The sequence below is a fragment of the Meleagris gallopavo genome, chromosome 3 (genome assembly GCF_000146605.3).
Source record: "Meleagris gallopavo isolate NT-WF06-2002-E0010 breed Aviagen turkey brand Nicholas breeding stock chromosome 3, Turkey_5.1, whole genome shotgun sequence".
In the NCBI taxonomy this organism is placed as follows: Eukaryota; Metazoa; Chordata; class Aves; order Galliformes; family Phasianidae; genus Meleagris; species Meleagris gallopavo.
Window position 1 is genome coordinate 14,344,806 of NC_015013.2, and position 12,645 is coordinate 14,357,450.

Genomic DNA, 12,645 nt, shown 5'->3' on the forward strand with positions numbered 1-12,645 from the left:
TTTTTTTTGCTTTACTTCATGTTTTTAGGAATATCCTAGAAGTAATTGAGACTTAGATGTTGAATACATCTAAGAGATGCAAAATAAAAAAGAAGCAAAATCTGCAGCTCCCTCAGTGCTTACAGAGAAGCTCGCAAGAAGAATATCTTTGCTCCATTATCCTTAAAAGATTCCAGTGAGTCTTGGGGATAAAACATTTTTAACCATCTAGTGTAAGTTTTAGAGATTTCAAAACACAAAATTCTAGGTGACACTTCCACCTGCTCTCACCCCTACCACTGGTTGTGAGTTTCTCACGTTCTGTTATTTTCTCTGAAAGAGCCAGGAGTGCTTTGCTTGCACTGGAATTTCACATATTTTAATTTTAAGCCACATGTATATACTGTGATGTCAAATTTTAACATCTTGTACTTTGCAAAACATACAGTAAGTATCTTAATAGCCATTTACAGCTACCGTAAAGAATGAGCTTTGTAATGAACTAGATGAGAGAAGCATAAAGCAGCTACCATACCAAAACGTTTGCATAACTGAAGTGGATGCCTAGCATTTACTTAATTTTGACTCCAAAGCAAAGCTAAAAATATTGTAGTTGTTTTTAATACGAATATATTAATAAGACTTTTAATCATTGCCTGGAAACAACTTAACATGGCATTCTGAAATATTTGCAGAGGACAGCACAGTGCAGAAGTACTGAATTGGCTTATCTGTAAGAAATGCTACTGAAGGCTATAAAAACTGGTTTCCTTTTTGGAACACCTGATTAAGAACTTTTTGATCAATAGCATGCATGGAAAAAAAGATTCACTCAGTTTGCATTTTTCCATAAAAACTGAAGGAGTAACTACAGTACACCACATTTGCTACATGAAAGGAACTTGTTTGATGCACAGAATTTTACTGCAGCGATGTAAAAGCACAACTGAGGATATGATGAATAAAATATGCAAAATCTCTAGTATTCAGCAATGCTGATCTGCAAATACTTCTGTGCAACAAAGTTAGAAAATGCTCTTGTAGCGAAGCATCTGATCATTTTATGGCTTCCTTGCATTCACAGTTAAGATTCTAAGTTGAAAGCTGCTTGTTTTTTAGTTTTTGCAAATTGTAATGAATTCAAATCGACTAATTTTTCTGATGGAAATGAGTCTTAACATTTTATTCTCTGAAAATATTATCAGTGTCCAGAACAGTTGCAGATCAGGAGTGCCCTGCACTAGAATGATAGAAATTTAAAACAACAACAAAAAAGTTAGAAAACCAACATAAACTAGAAAACTTGAAAAACTCAGGTATCTCATCAAGAAAAAGAGGAATAAAACATGACTGAAGGTATAGAAAGCCAAAAAAAAAATCATGTCAGACAAACCCATGTCAGACGGCATGAATTACTTTTTTAGTAAACTCTGATAGTGCTGAAAATTCTTAGAAGCCATTAGGACTTCACCCAGTCAACCTTTTAAGAAGATTACTCTGCTGCATGTTTCTCTGTATACAGTGGAAGATTCTGAACGTACCATACCTGTGAAGAACTCACTTCACAGCCTGTCACAACAGCCACAATAATTCTGCTACAAACAGTAAACTCATAATTGTACCTTGTTTCTTGCCTTAGGAATGTCAACATTGTAATTGTCACTATACAAACCATAGTGCATCTGGAAGACACAAATTTAGCTTTTATTTGAAGAAGTTTGTTCCTAGGTTTCAGTAAATTTTTCCAAATACTTACAGTGCAATTTTAATAGAGTTCTGTATTATGATTAGAAGTTCTTTATTTTAGAAACTACGCTGAAACGCAATGTTTTGCCAAAATACACAAAGATTTTTAACACAAGGCGTACACCAATGAAACCAACACCGAAATCCCCATTTGTTAATGATCTGACTTTCTTTGTAACCATTTGCCAACCACTGGCTTTTAAAAGAAATGACCTGGTCTCTCTCTCCTCCCTCCCCTCCTTCTCCTAATGTTTACCTACCTTAGAAAGTTTAACCTTTCAATAACATTGATAAAGTCAGCTGAATATTAACTTAATGCTTGACTGAATTCGTACCATATATAATGCATTATAGTACTTAGTGAATGGTGCTAAACTCCCTGAGCATGGCGTACAGAAGAGTTTTTTGACAGACAGCTAGGAAAGTAAAGAATTAAGCTAATTCTCTATTAGGAAGGCACAGAGCAGAGTTAGGAGCTATATCGTTGTGTAATCTTCCAGCAAGAAGAGTGCATTCTGAATTTAAGGGATTCTCTTGCTTTTTCTCTTTAAAGAACTCAAATCATTACACCTACCATCTGCGGGGAAAAAAATTTACTTAGCCTTATTTAAAAGACTTGAGTCTTTCAAGAAGGCAACTAAGGATTAGAACAATTCAGAACTTCTGTTTTTATGCAACTACTCAAACGCACCTTAAAAAAGAAGTGCATAGATGAAATGGGAAGCTCATCTGCACAGCTCAGAAATTTTAAAATGAGGCTTTTTCAAGGATCTCATTCTATTCAGCCATATTTTTTAATGATTTCAGAAGCTGTTGAACCATAGATCAAGAAGTTAGGTATAAGGAACAACTTGTGGTTTGGGATACTGACCAATGAGATGCACATGAACAGCACTCTTGTTGGTCAAAGGCAAATAAGTTGAAAAGTAAACATTTTCAGCATGTATTTCTACTTACGTGACAATAATTAATTTTATTATCACTGAAAGAACAGTATCACATTTCTAAAATGAGCAGATTCTCAGAACACTAGATGACAATGATAGGTTGGCAATGCTAAATATTTTAAAATACGAAGAGTTTTTAGGTCACAAACATACCTGCACAGTCAATTTAAGACGTGGCAGAAGATTCAGTTCTTAGATTGAATGTCAGATGACCTATTTACACTGAATACTGCAGGTATATGACTTCAAGTAGCTTTTCCATTCTCATGAAAACAAGTATTTGGAGAAGGTTCCCTAAGCCTCATAAATCCTTCAGTACTGACCTTATCTTAGTACCAACTGGTTCAGCACTTAATAGTCTTACAGAACAAGTTGTTTCATCTAGTGCATTGTAAGCACCAATGATGCTTTTTTGTTGTTGTTGCTGTTATTAAAACTTTGTGGATTATGAATTTTTTTATCCAGTTTGTTACATGGCGCTCTACATCCATAGTAAGATCAGGTAGATGTCAGGTAGATGAGGAAGAAAATAGATGTTTTCTACTACAATTAATTCTGTGATATTTATCCATATCTTGGCTGGCTTCTGTGAATTATATCTGTTCAGACATGCTGATGACAGTATTACAAATGAGAGTCACTTAACGTCCTTTGATCAGATTTCCCAAATGACAAGTTCATGCCAACTCTTCAAAACACTTTTACTTCTAGGCTTTTTAATGTCAAATGGAATGAGCTGGACCAACAGAACTGAAATACTGAAATCTACTTCAAACAATAATCCTTCCATTTATTTCCAACGTTTTTTGGACTGGGAAAAAGGGAAATCTGGCAGCCAACTCTAACACCATCCATAAAAGCAAAACATGATGGCTTTGGATGGTCCACATGGACATTTTTTTCATTTGGCTTTCCCAATGTAAAAAAAGTATTTGTAACTGGATACATAATAACTTCATTTTAAAAGCACTTCTGACTCAGGATTCATTAATGACTGATACGCATTTATTTTTTTATCCTTCATTTGACATTTGCTAGGAAACAGATAATAGAAATAATGGATTCTGTACAAATGGTTAAAAAAAACAACCCAAAGATAATAGTGTGAGAAATGTATTTTAAAAAAAGAAACTATTATAATCTAACTTTGAGAGTTATCAAAAGAATATGTGACTATCAGACTGCAGCCCGCAGCTCTTGCAATAGATTACAGCTTTAACGCCTACTCGTCAATGCTCTTTGCTGAGAAAAAAAACCTATGGTAAGAAGCAAGGTAGACTTACATTTGAAAGCACATTTGCAGGTAAGGTTGACTTTAAAAGTAGAAGCTAATAGCCAGTTTTTGTTCAAAGAAGGAGCTGCGCATATAAAGGCTTTGCAATCTCTACTGTGAAATGTTTTTTGTGTGCACATTGAAAACTCTGCAGTTTCTGAATGGACTTCCATGAGATAGTTTACTGCTTGGATAGATGTTTTGATACAGAATTGATGCAAGATATTTCAAGCAATTACAACTGAACTAGAAATATGATGTTTTGGAAAACTTATGACTTTACAAGTAACCAGAAATCGTATCTAGTCTTGCTTTGATTCTTACATCACTTCTAGGAACTCATGGAAAAACCTCTCTAAAGAACACAAGCATGTAATTTAAATATTCTGACAAATAATTTACTTATCTATTACATGACGACAGTCAATTACTATACTGTAGTCTTCCAAAATCTTTGTTCTAGGAAACAATTCATTACACTTAGTATTTCATTTTAGGATGCATTGATTTCATACCGTAAACAATCAATATTTTGTCATTAATGTTCCGCCAGAAGATGAATGGTTCTGCTAAATGTCACTTCTGTTCAGTTCTTACTTTCTGTAATCCAATTCAACCAGAAAACACAGCTCCAAGCTAAGATCAAACTAGCTCTCTCAATAATAGTGTTGTCAAGAAAGATTGCCTAGATATAGAAAAAAATCTGTCAAGACGATGAAAATTTAAAAACTAGAAATTGTTTGCTTTTGCATTGTATTCCAGAACATGATACAGAAATATCTGCATTCCTTAAACACACTGTTTAGAAAACCTAGCAGTTTTCATATAAATAAAAGAAAAATCATTACCTACAGTTACAGGCCAGAATATCAAAGTATCTGAATATGCTTCACGTTCATGGATTTCACCATGATGAAGCACAGGGATTTGAAGCAGATAACAGTATGGAGCAGAAACAAGACAGCTTCCATCACTTCAGGCTTCATAAAGATAAACAATGTGAAAAAAGGTCACAGCATGGACAAATTCCAAGTGCTTATGAACTGAGTGGAACTATTTCACTGGAAATAAACTGAGCAGCAAATTTTACCGAGATTTTATGCTTTTCTCTAGAGAAGCTGTGAATAGCTAAACAACTAAACTCAAGAAAAAAGCTGGATTATAGCAACATGGCTCACGTGCACAGAAGATTATAATAATAATTTCAAACATGAAATATAGGCAATCTCTTCTTTTTGTGAGGTAACTGAAAATCCTGAAATTAAAAATTCCCAAGATTCTTAATCGAGAACTACAAGAAGCAAGAAGTCCTATCACAAGAAAATATCTTATACAATCTAGAAATCAAATGGGCAGAAAAGTGCTACAGTTAAGATCTGTAGCAAAGATGACTTGTGGAACTGACAGAATCCAAAATTCACTACGGGTTTGGCAACGCATATTTGATCTACACATAAGCTGTGTTTAACCAGATGTTTCACTGCAAATCTTCACATCAGAAAGCTGCTACCTACGCAGTGGCCACAGACTGCTACACAGAGTGATTTAAGAAGTGTTTCAACTGTATGCTAGCAGCCAATAGGCAATATCAACATATTGCTCCATTGCCTGATTGATCCTAGTTTTCAAGTATATTCCTTACTTAAGTCATATAGAAGCACACCTGCCTGAATATTTACAGTCATTACAGTACAACATCTGAAATCTAATCTACCATTAAGTGACTAGGTAAACCATCGCAGTGAAGTCTCGGCAACTTTGGGAATATTTAAATATGTTGCTGCTAAAAACAACGTGCCACATGGTAAAGTTGGCAATCTGTGATTCCTAAATCATACAAACTTACCCGCCACTCTTTCGTCCGCTTCCCTATTGCCGTCGTCGGAGTATCTTGCAAAATCTAAGGAATCAAGAGTACTGATGCTTCCAGCGCGATCTTGAGAGAGAAGGAAGAATCAAAAACCGAAAAACAACTTAAGTCTTGAAGAGTTGACTGCTTTAACAAGGCAAAACATCTCATTTCAAAAACTATTAGTAAAAGGTGAACTGTGCTGCAAGACTGGAATTTCATGACATTTTCCATAAAGTCTGTCTCTAGACAAACACATTTCCCTTTTCCGCTTGTAAAAGACAGCATTTCTGCCCTTGCCACAATACAGCAGGAGCAGCATACAGTAGCTCCTTCCCCTTTCCACAAGGGCTAGAGACTTTGCTTGGATGTAACTGAGTAAACAGTAAGAAATAAATAGATTCAAACTGCTCTGTAACAAGTTGCAAGCAGTTCTCTTCCCTTTTTTAGTATTTTAAAACACATTAGCACAGCCAAATGCTGTATTAACACTCAACTCTATCTGTTAAATTCAGTACATACCCACTTAATAGAACATTAACCAAGGACTGTGTTATAGCAAAAATAAAGCAAGACCAGCACAGTTCATAGTACTGCAGTTTTAATATTCATGCTCTAGAATTTAATTTTTAAATCAAGAAATTCAGTAACCAGCAAAATGCTTTGATCTTGCCTCTACCTTTTTCTTTTGATCTCCCCCTTCTTTCATTAGAAAAAATATGCAGAATTGCTCAAATAGCAACAGAACCCAAAATCAGTAGAATACATTCATAATTTGCACGTTCCATTGTATCAAGTACATTGTATCGCACCCCTCCTTTCAAAATTAATCTCTATGTACCTCTCCTGAAATAATTTTAATTACATTAGAACTGTTGTCACTTTAACAAAGAACAAATTCCAGTTGGCTGTCAAAAAAAAAAAAAAAAAAAGCAACTGCCAGCAGGAATAGAAGCAATTTCATCACCCGTCAGTCACATTCTGTCATGACTAACACTATGGAAAACATTTAAAATGAAAAAGAAGTTATCTTATATTGTGTCAAAACTTAAAGAATCTATTAATGTTTGGGGTTTCTTCGCACATTTAAGCCTTACACTGACACGTAAGGTCTTGTGGCACCCTCTGTACACAAACCAACACCAAAAGGAAATCAGAACATTTGGATACACACTGTTCTGCTTACTTGCAAACCTTTACATAGGAAAACAAGTTTCCTAGCTCAAGTAGAATTGTACAGCACCAAACTGATGTGCCTGACAAATGTGTAGATATATACACACACATACACACACACACATCACAGTTAGAAGTGATTAAGTTCAAAAGAAAACATGATTTTTGAATGCATGGCATGAAAGTCTTCAGATCTGATATTTCAGAATGCCTAATGCTGTTCAGTAAGTACTGTTCCAATTCATTTCATTTGAGACTGTAGGTTCTTAGACAAAATTGAACTCAAGGCTCAAGTTAAACAAAGAAACAGCATATAAATAAAGATTTCAATGACAAAAATGGTATTTGAGAGAGGTGACCCAGTCTTACGTATACCATTATTGTGGCAAATGGACAACATAATTTTCTACTCCTCTTAGGCATCAGAGAAACAACTGCCAAACTTTCAGGTAGCCAACCACATAACAATTAACAGCTCATCCAAAGCTGTACATGCAAATACATTTTCCATCCCAAAGTCCAAAAAAGAAACCCAGCAATGAAACACAAACCTGTTTGCCAAAACAGCAACCGGAAATTAAGAGAAAAAATTGTCTTTCAATCTAAGTCTGTATCAAGATGTACACAACAGAATCCAGCAGCTCTAAATCCAACAATTCCCAGCCAGCAAATGTGCACCACTCTTACATGATAAAAGGTCCTTACAGAAACAAAAAAAACCTTAACAACCATGTATTTTGATGATTTTAACATCCAGAAAGAGCCTTAAACACCACACCTATGTCCACACCGACAATTTCTAAGTTTGAAATTTGTACATTCATCATTTAAACTCCCCCTCACCATCTGAGTATAGACAATAACAGAAACATCTGAAGCTCTCCTTACATACGGGTTGGTACGTACAACTCCCCCATACATAACTTACTTCTCAAACAGGTAAATTAAAGTTGGTCTGTGTGCTTCAACAACGTGGAGCTAACGGAATCCATCTGAATTTAAGATTTGCAATGAAAACCACCTTTTTATCTATCACCGTGGTGGAACCTGACTTTAGACTGAGAAAGGTGTAGCACAACCAAGCAAATGCTGAAGGAAAAGCACCATAGCAGCATACGCACACAGACTGAACACCAGCTTCTCAGTTCAATGTCTCTCAAAGCGATACACAATGCGGATGTAGGAAAATATAGGCAGTGGTGAGGTGCTGGAACTGGCTGCCCAGAGAGGTTGTGGATGCCTCGTCCCTGGCGGTATTCAAGGCCAGGTTGGATGGGGCCCTGGGGAGCCTGGTCTGGTATTAAATGGAGAGGTTGGTGGCCACGCATGTGGCAGGGGGGTTGATGATTCCTGAGGTCCCTTCCAACCCGGGCCATTCTGTGATTCTGTGAAATTCCAACTTCTGGAACACAACTCAAGCTAAATGCTTAGCTTGAACAACGTAACAAGGTTTTTATTACCACTTTGCTACAGTACACCACCTTTACAATAACCTGGTGTGGCTCTTACACCAGTTCCTCCTACATTGGTGAGAGGTCACCAGGGCTGAAGCACTTGGGCTGAGACACCTCCTGGCCAAACTGGCTACACAGGCATCAGCAAGTCATCTCTGCTGAGGTTAAGGGCCCTGCCAAGTACCAGCTATAGAGAAAGCTTAATCACCAGCGCTCTGCTGGGCCACAGCTCCTCAGTGAAGGTGCTTCAGGCAGCAGGTAACCTGTTTCCACCCTCTGGAAAGATGGGCTCCCACTACAGCCAGGTGAGGCGAGGCCCAACTGGCAACTCCCTCTTCTTGTGCTCACACTGCAAAGCAACCAGTGCCACACGAACCCCAGCTATACTGGCAGCTTCTGCCCGGGCACTGATACTACCGAGCCAAGGGGAAAGTAGGCAGCAAAAGGACCCCCTCCTCCCATCCAGTGCCACAGCAGCACCAGTGACTTCTGTCTTCCTAGTACTATGAGATGAATTTTGGAGTTATTTCACATGTTGAAACTGCTGAAGAAACAGAACGAAGTCCAAACAAATGTAAACAGTAGGTCTGAACAGCAGAGAGGGATTTTGGATAGAGGCTGAGGGAATCAGCCTGCGAGATCACCTGGGATAACAAAGTGGAAGGAGACAGCTAACTGAAAATGGTGCCCAGAAAGGTGAGGGCTGACAAGCATGCAGCATATGGTATCAACAGCAAAGCACACACGTGCTGGAGGCTGCCCAAAGCTAAACAACAGCATGCCTGCCCCACTGCTTCACCTACAGGAAAGGCAACGGTGCAAGAAACTGTTGTCTCACTTCCTCCCACTTTCTTTGCAGGCAGCCATCAGTGGATGGCTTTTCTCCAAAGACTAACAGCAGCCCCCAGAAAATTATGGAATAACATTCTATAGCCTCAAGGTGCGTACTTCTATAAAGGAAGAAACAGAGGCTGAAAACAGCACTTCCTTGCAGGCCACACATGGCTTCACTCACTAAGAAAACTAATAGGGCTGTTGGAAGGAGAAGAAATAGGATAAGGAGAGCTCTGCTCAGCGCGTGCAGCTCCAATAAGAACTACTTTCTGAGCTGATAAGAAAATGAAGCTCTAATTTTGCAGTGAACAATGTGTATTTCTTTAGATAATGTCTTTTTAATAAGAAAGAAAAATCTTAGGCTTATGTTATTTGACAAGGATAATAAAGGCAGAACCCTGCAGGGAGAAAGCATGCTGTGGCTGAACTCTGCTTCTGCTTTAACAAAAACTGAAGTGACACAGTAGTAGGAAACCATCCTGCTCTTATAGTATGCACATTCTTACTAGCAGTTTATGTGCAGATTTTCTACTTGTTTCTCTGGTGTTCTGAATTGAAACACCTTTCTTTTTAGTCAGTAATTCCTTATAAGTGATCAGTAAAAAAAGGTATTGTCAGTTCCATGTTTCAGAACGTCACAACAGTGCAATAAGCGTTGACAAGCAGGTATGAAAAACTCCATGAAGTGCAACACTGCAAGGTGGCAAGAGAAAGCCAAAGGTCTGCAAGTAAGCAAGATAGGGTTTGATTTTTTAGATCTTCTGTAGTGAAATGCCATGAAATAGATTGGGATTGTAACACAGAGTCTGGGCAAGTCTGAGCCATTTGGAAAGGGATTAAGAAAGGTCGGAAAGCTAAGAATCACACAAATGACACTTGATCAAAATTAAGAAGTGTTCTTCAATCCATTTTTTTTTTGGAAAAATGCAACTACTCTAATTTCATTTGTGAAGTTTAAACTCAGGTCCATCATCACATTTTTCTCATTGATTTATTTGTTGAGATACTGCCTCATTCCAGAGGAAAATAACTTTGATTCCCTTTTTATTCCCAGAGTTGTTACTTGTGATGCAGGCAGATTCCACAGGATAGCTTCTGCTCCCCAGGCACATTCACTTCCTCCTTTCACTGCAAGGTGAGTATAACTTTCTAAAGGAGGAAAATGTTAAGGAAACAAACAAACAAGAAAACTCCAAAACTCAAGAAGGGTCAGTGCCTTCCAGTGACATACATAACAAGGAAATCATACAGAATCATACAATGGGTGGAGTAGGAAGGGACATTAAATACCATCTAGTTGCAACCACCTCATCTGGTTTCAAGCACCCCAAAAAGATTAAGTTTCATTCATTCTGATGGTTAAAACAGTTTATTTCCACCTGTTTATCTAAAGGGATTCCAACAAGGACCACACTAACCACAGTTTTAAAGTACATGAATTAAGCAGGAATAAATTGCTGTCTTACACAAAGAGTATTTAATAAGGCACTTGTGTAGAAGTATTTCTTAAACCACTTAAAAACAAACTATATCATCAAAAAGGCTAAAGAAACAAAAAACAATAAATAATTTAGAAGCTATCTGCATTTACTTTGCAAGCACCTAAATTAATTTAAAAATAACTAGTCGGTAGAGCAGCTAGAAAGTTGTCATCTTTTCCCTATGATGATAAGAAGCCATATCACTGTGTACTAATACAGTACTAAGGTACTTTGGAAGTATCTTAGGTTCGTTAGCAAACCTAACAAGCCTAAACAGTGTGTATGAAGACCAAGAACTTTCCTCTTGAAATTCAAGAATAAGGGTTGATACACACGTAAAAGACCAATCCACTTGGCATCTCTACTTGTAAGCATTCACCTGAACTGGAAAGCATCTGTAACCTGAAACAAGACTTATCACATTTTAAACCAATCAGAGTAATAATTGGCTGCCAGCAATTCTATTTTGATCAGCATCAGGTGGAACAAGAGGCAACACAAAAAATACTTCCCAATAAAGTCCGAAGGTGGCTCTTTACTGAATATTCAGCATACTAGGATCAAATTATTTCCATTTTAGACAGGTTGTAAGTGTATTATGTGTTTTTATGTAGAAAGAAACAGTTGTAAGAAGACAGCATAGGAAGACAAACTTTTTTGGAGACACTAGAAGTCCCAAGCCCATTAGTTTGGCTAAAAACTTCAGCCTATCATGCTGTTAGGAAACCATCATATAGGCTCTTCAGAAATCCACCCTCACACATTATTTGGAGAAGAAGGAACAGAGATCCACTACTTTCCACACATACAAAGAAATAGAAAACAACAATCCTGGAAGACATTACATGTCGCTAGTTAGTAGAGTTTTACTTGTCATTTATTGTAGCCTTACTAAGCAGGAATACAGCCTAGAAACACACCAGACCTGAAAAAACATTATGGAATAATGTTAATTTTATTGGACACCAGAAAATATTTATATAGAGAATTCTGAATATTTAGGCATGCAGAGCTCCAGAAGCTTTGTATCCAAAACCGCTGACATATTTATCTTTTACTTCAGAGAAGGTTGAAGTGCTCCAACATCGGTATTAGAAGTATTGTACAAGCAACCTGATCTACCAGAAGTAATTTATTTGACAACAAACTCTCATCACTAAATTAAATTTTAATGACCTAGGATTTCAAGCTTAACAAGGCCCTCTTCGACATTAGAACTTCTTAAGTTGTACTTCTCTGCAGCTATGGATTAAAAAGTTACTCTTCATTCTTGAACTGATGATAGAAAATAAGCTTTGCAGAAAAAAAAAAAAAGGTATAATAGGGAATTGGTCATGTTTGATATTCTTATGAATTAAAAAAATATGATTATTCAATGAACAGGCATGCTTCACCTTAAAATAATACAAAATACAACAGTAAGTGAGACTCCAGATTTAACTGTCATACAAAGCAAGCCGTTGGGAATTAGAGATGACAAAACTATGCAATGACAGCTGCATTTGAGAGATTCAAGAAAAAAAATCCAATATAAGATATTCTCAGATGCACAAGAAACAAAAAGCTAAAGAAATAAAAATACTCCTTACTGTAGTGAATTTTAACCTACAACCCACAGACTATTATCAAGGCATGCTTTGAGGTTAGTAAGGGTGTGATTCTTGGCAATTTTAAGAGCTTATCCAGATGAGTTGTGCTATTGTTCTGAGTAAGCTCTCCCTCCTCCCATCATGTACATCCAACTTTCCTTGCACGGAGGAACCTCTGAGGTCAATCTCCGCACCCCAAGAAAAATTAGGCGATAAGGAGAGCAAAGATATTTTTTTCCTGTTGTTGTTTGCTTGTTTCTCGGGGGTTTGCAAGTCAAAGACACTGGAAAAACACTCTGCTTCTTCCATCTCAAAAA

The 12,645-nt window shown here is 37.1% G+C and overlaps 1 protein-coding gene across 1 annotated transcript in view; it reads right to left on the reverse strand.

Annotated features, from left to right (window-relative positions):
- RELCH (RAB11 binding and LisH domain, coiled-coil and HEAT repeat containing) overlaps positions 1 to 12,645 on the reverse strand; it is a gene marked incomplete at its 5' end in the record, with an annotated part of 72,731 nt that overhangs the window by 51,175 nt on the left and 8,911 nt on the right. The window contains one exon of the mRNA XM_010708466.3: positions 5,792 to 5,881. Within this exon, the coding sequence (XP_010706768.1) occupies positions 5,792 to 5,881 (90 nt within the window). The remainder of the gene's footprint in view (positions 1 to 5,791; positions 5,882 to 12,645) is intronic.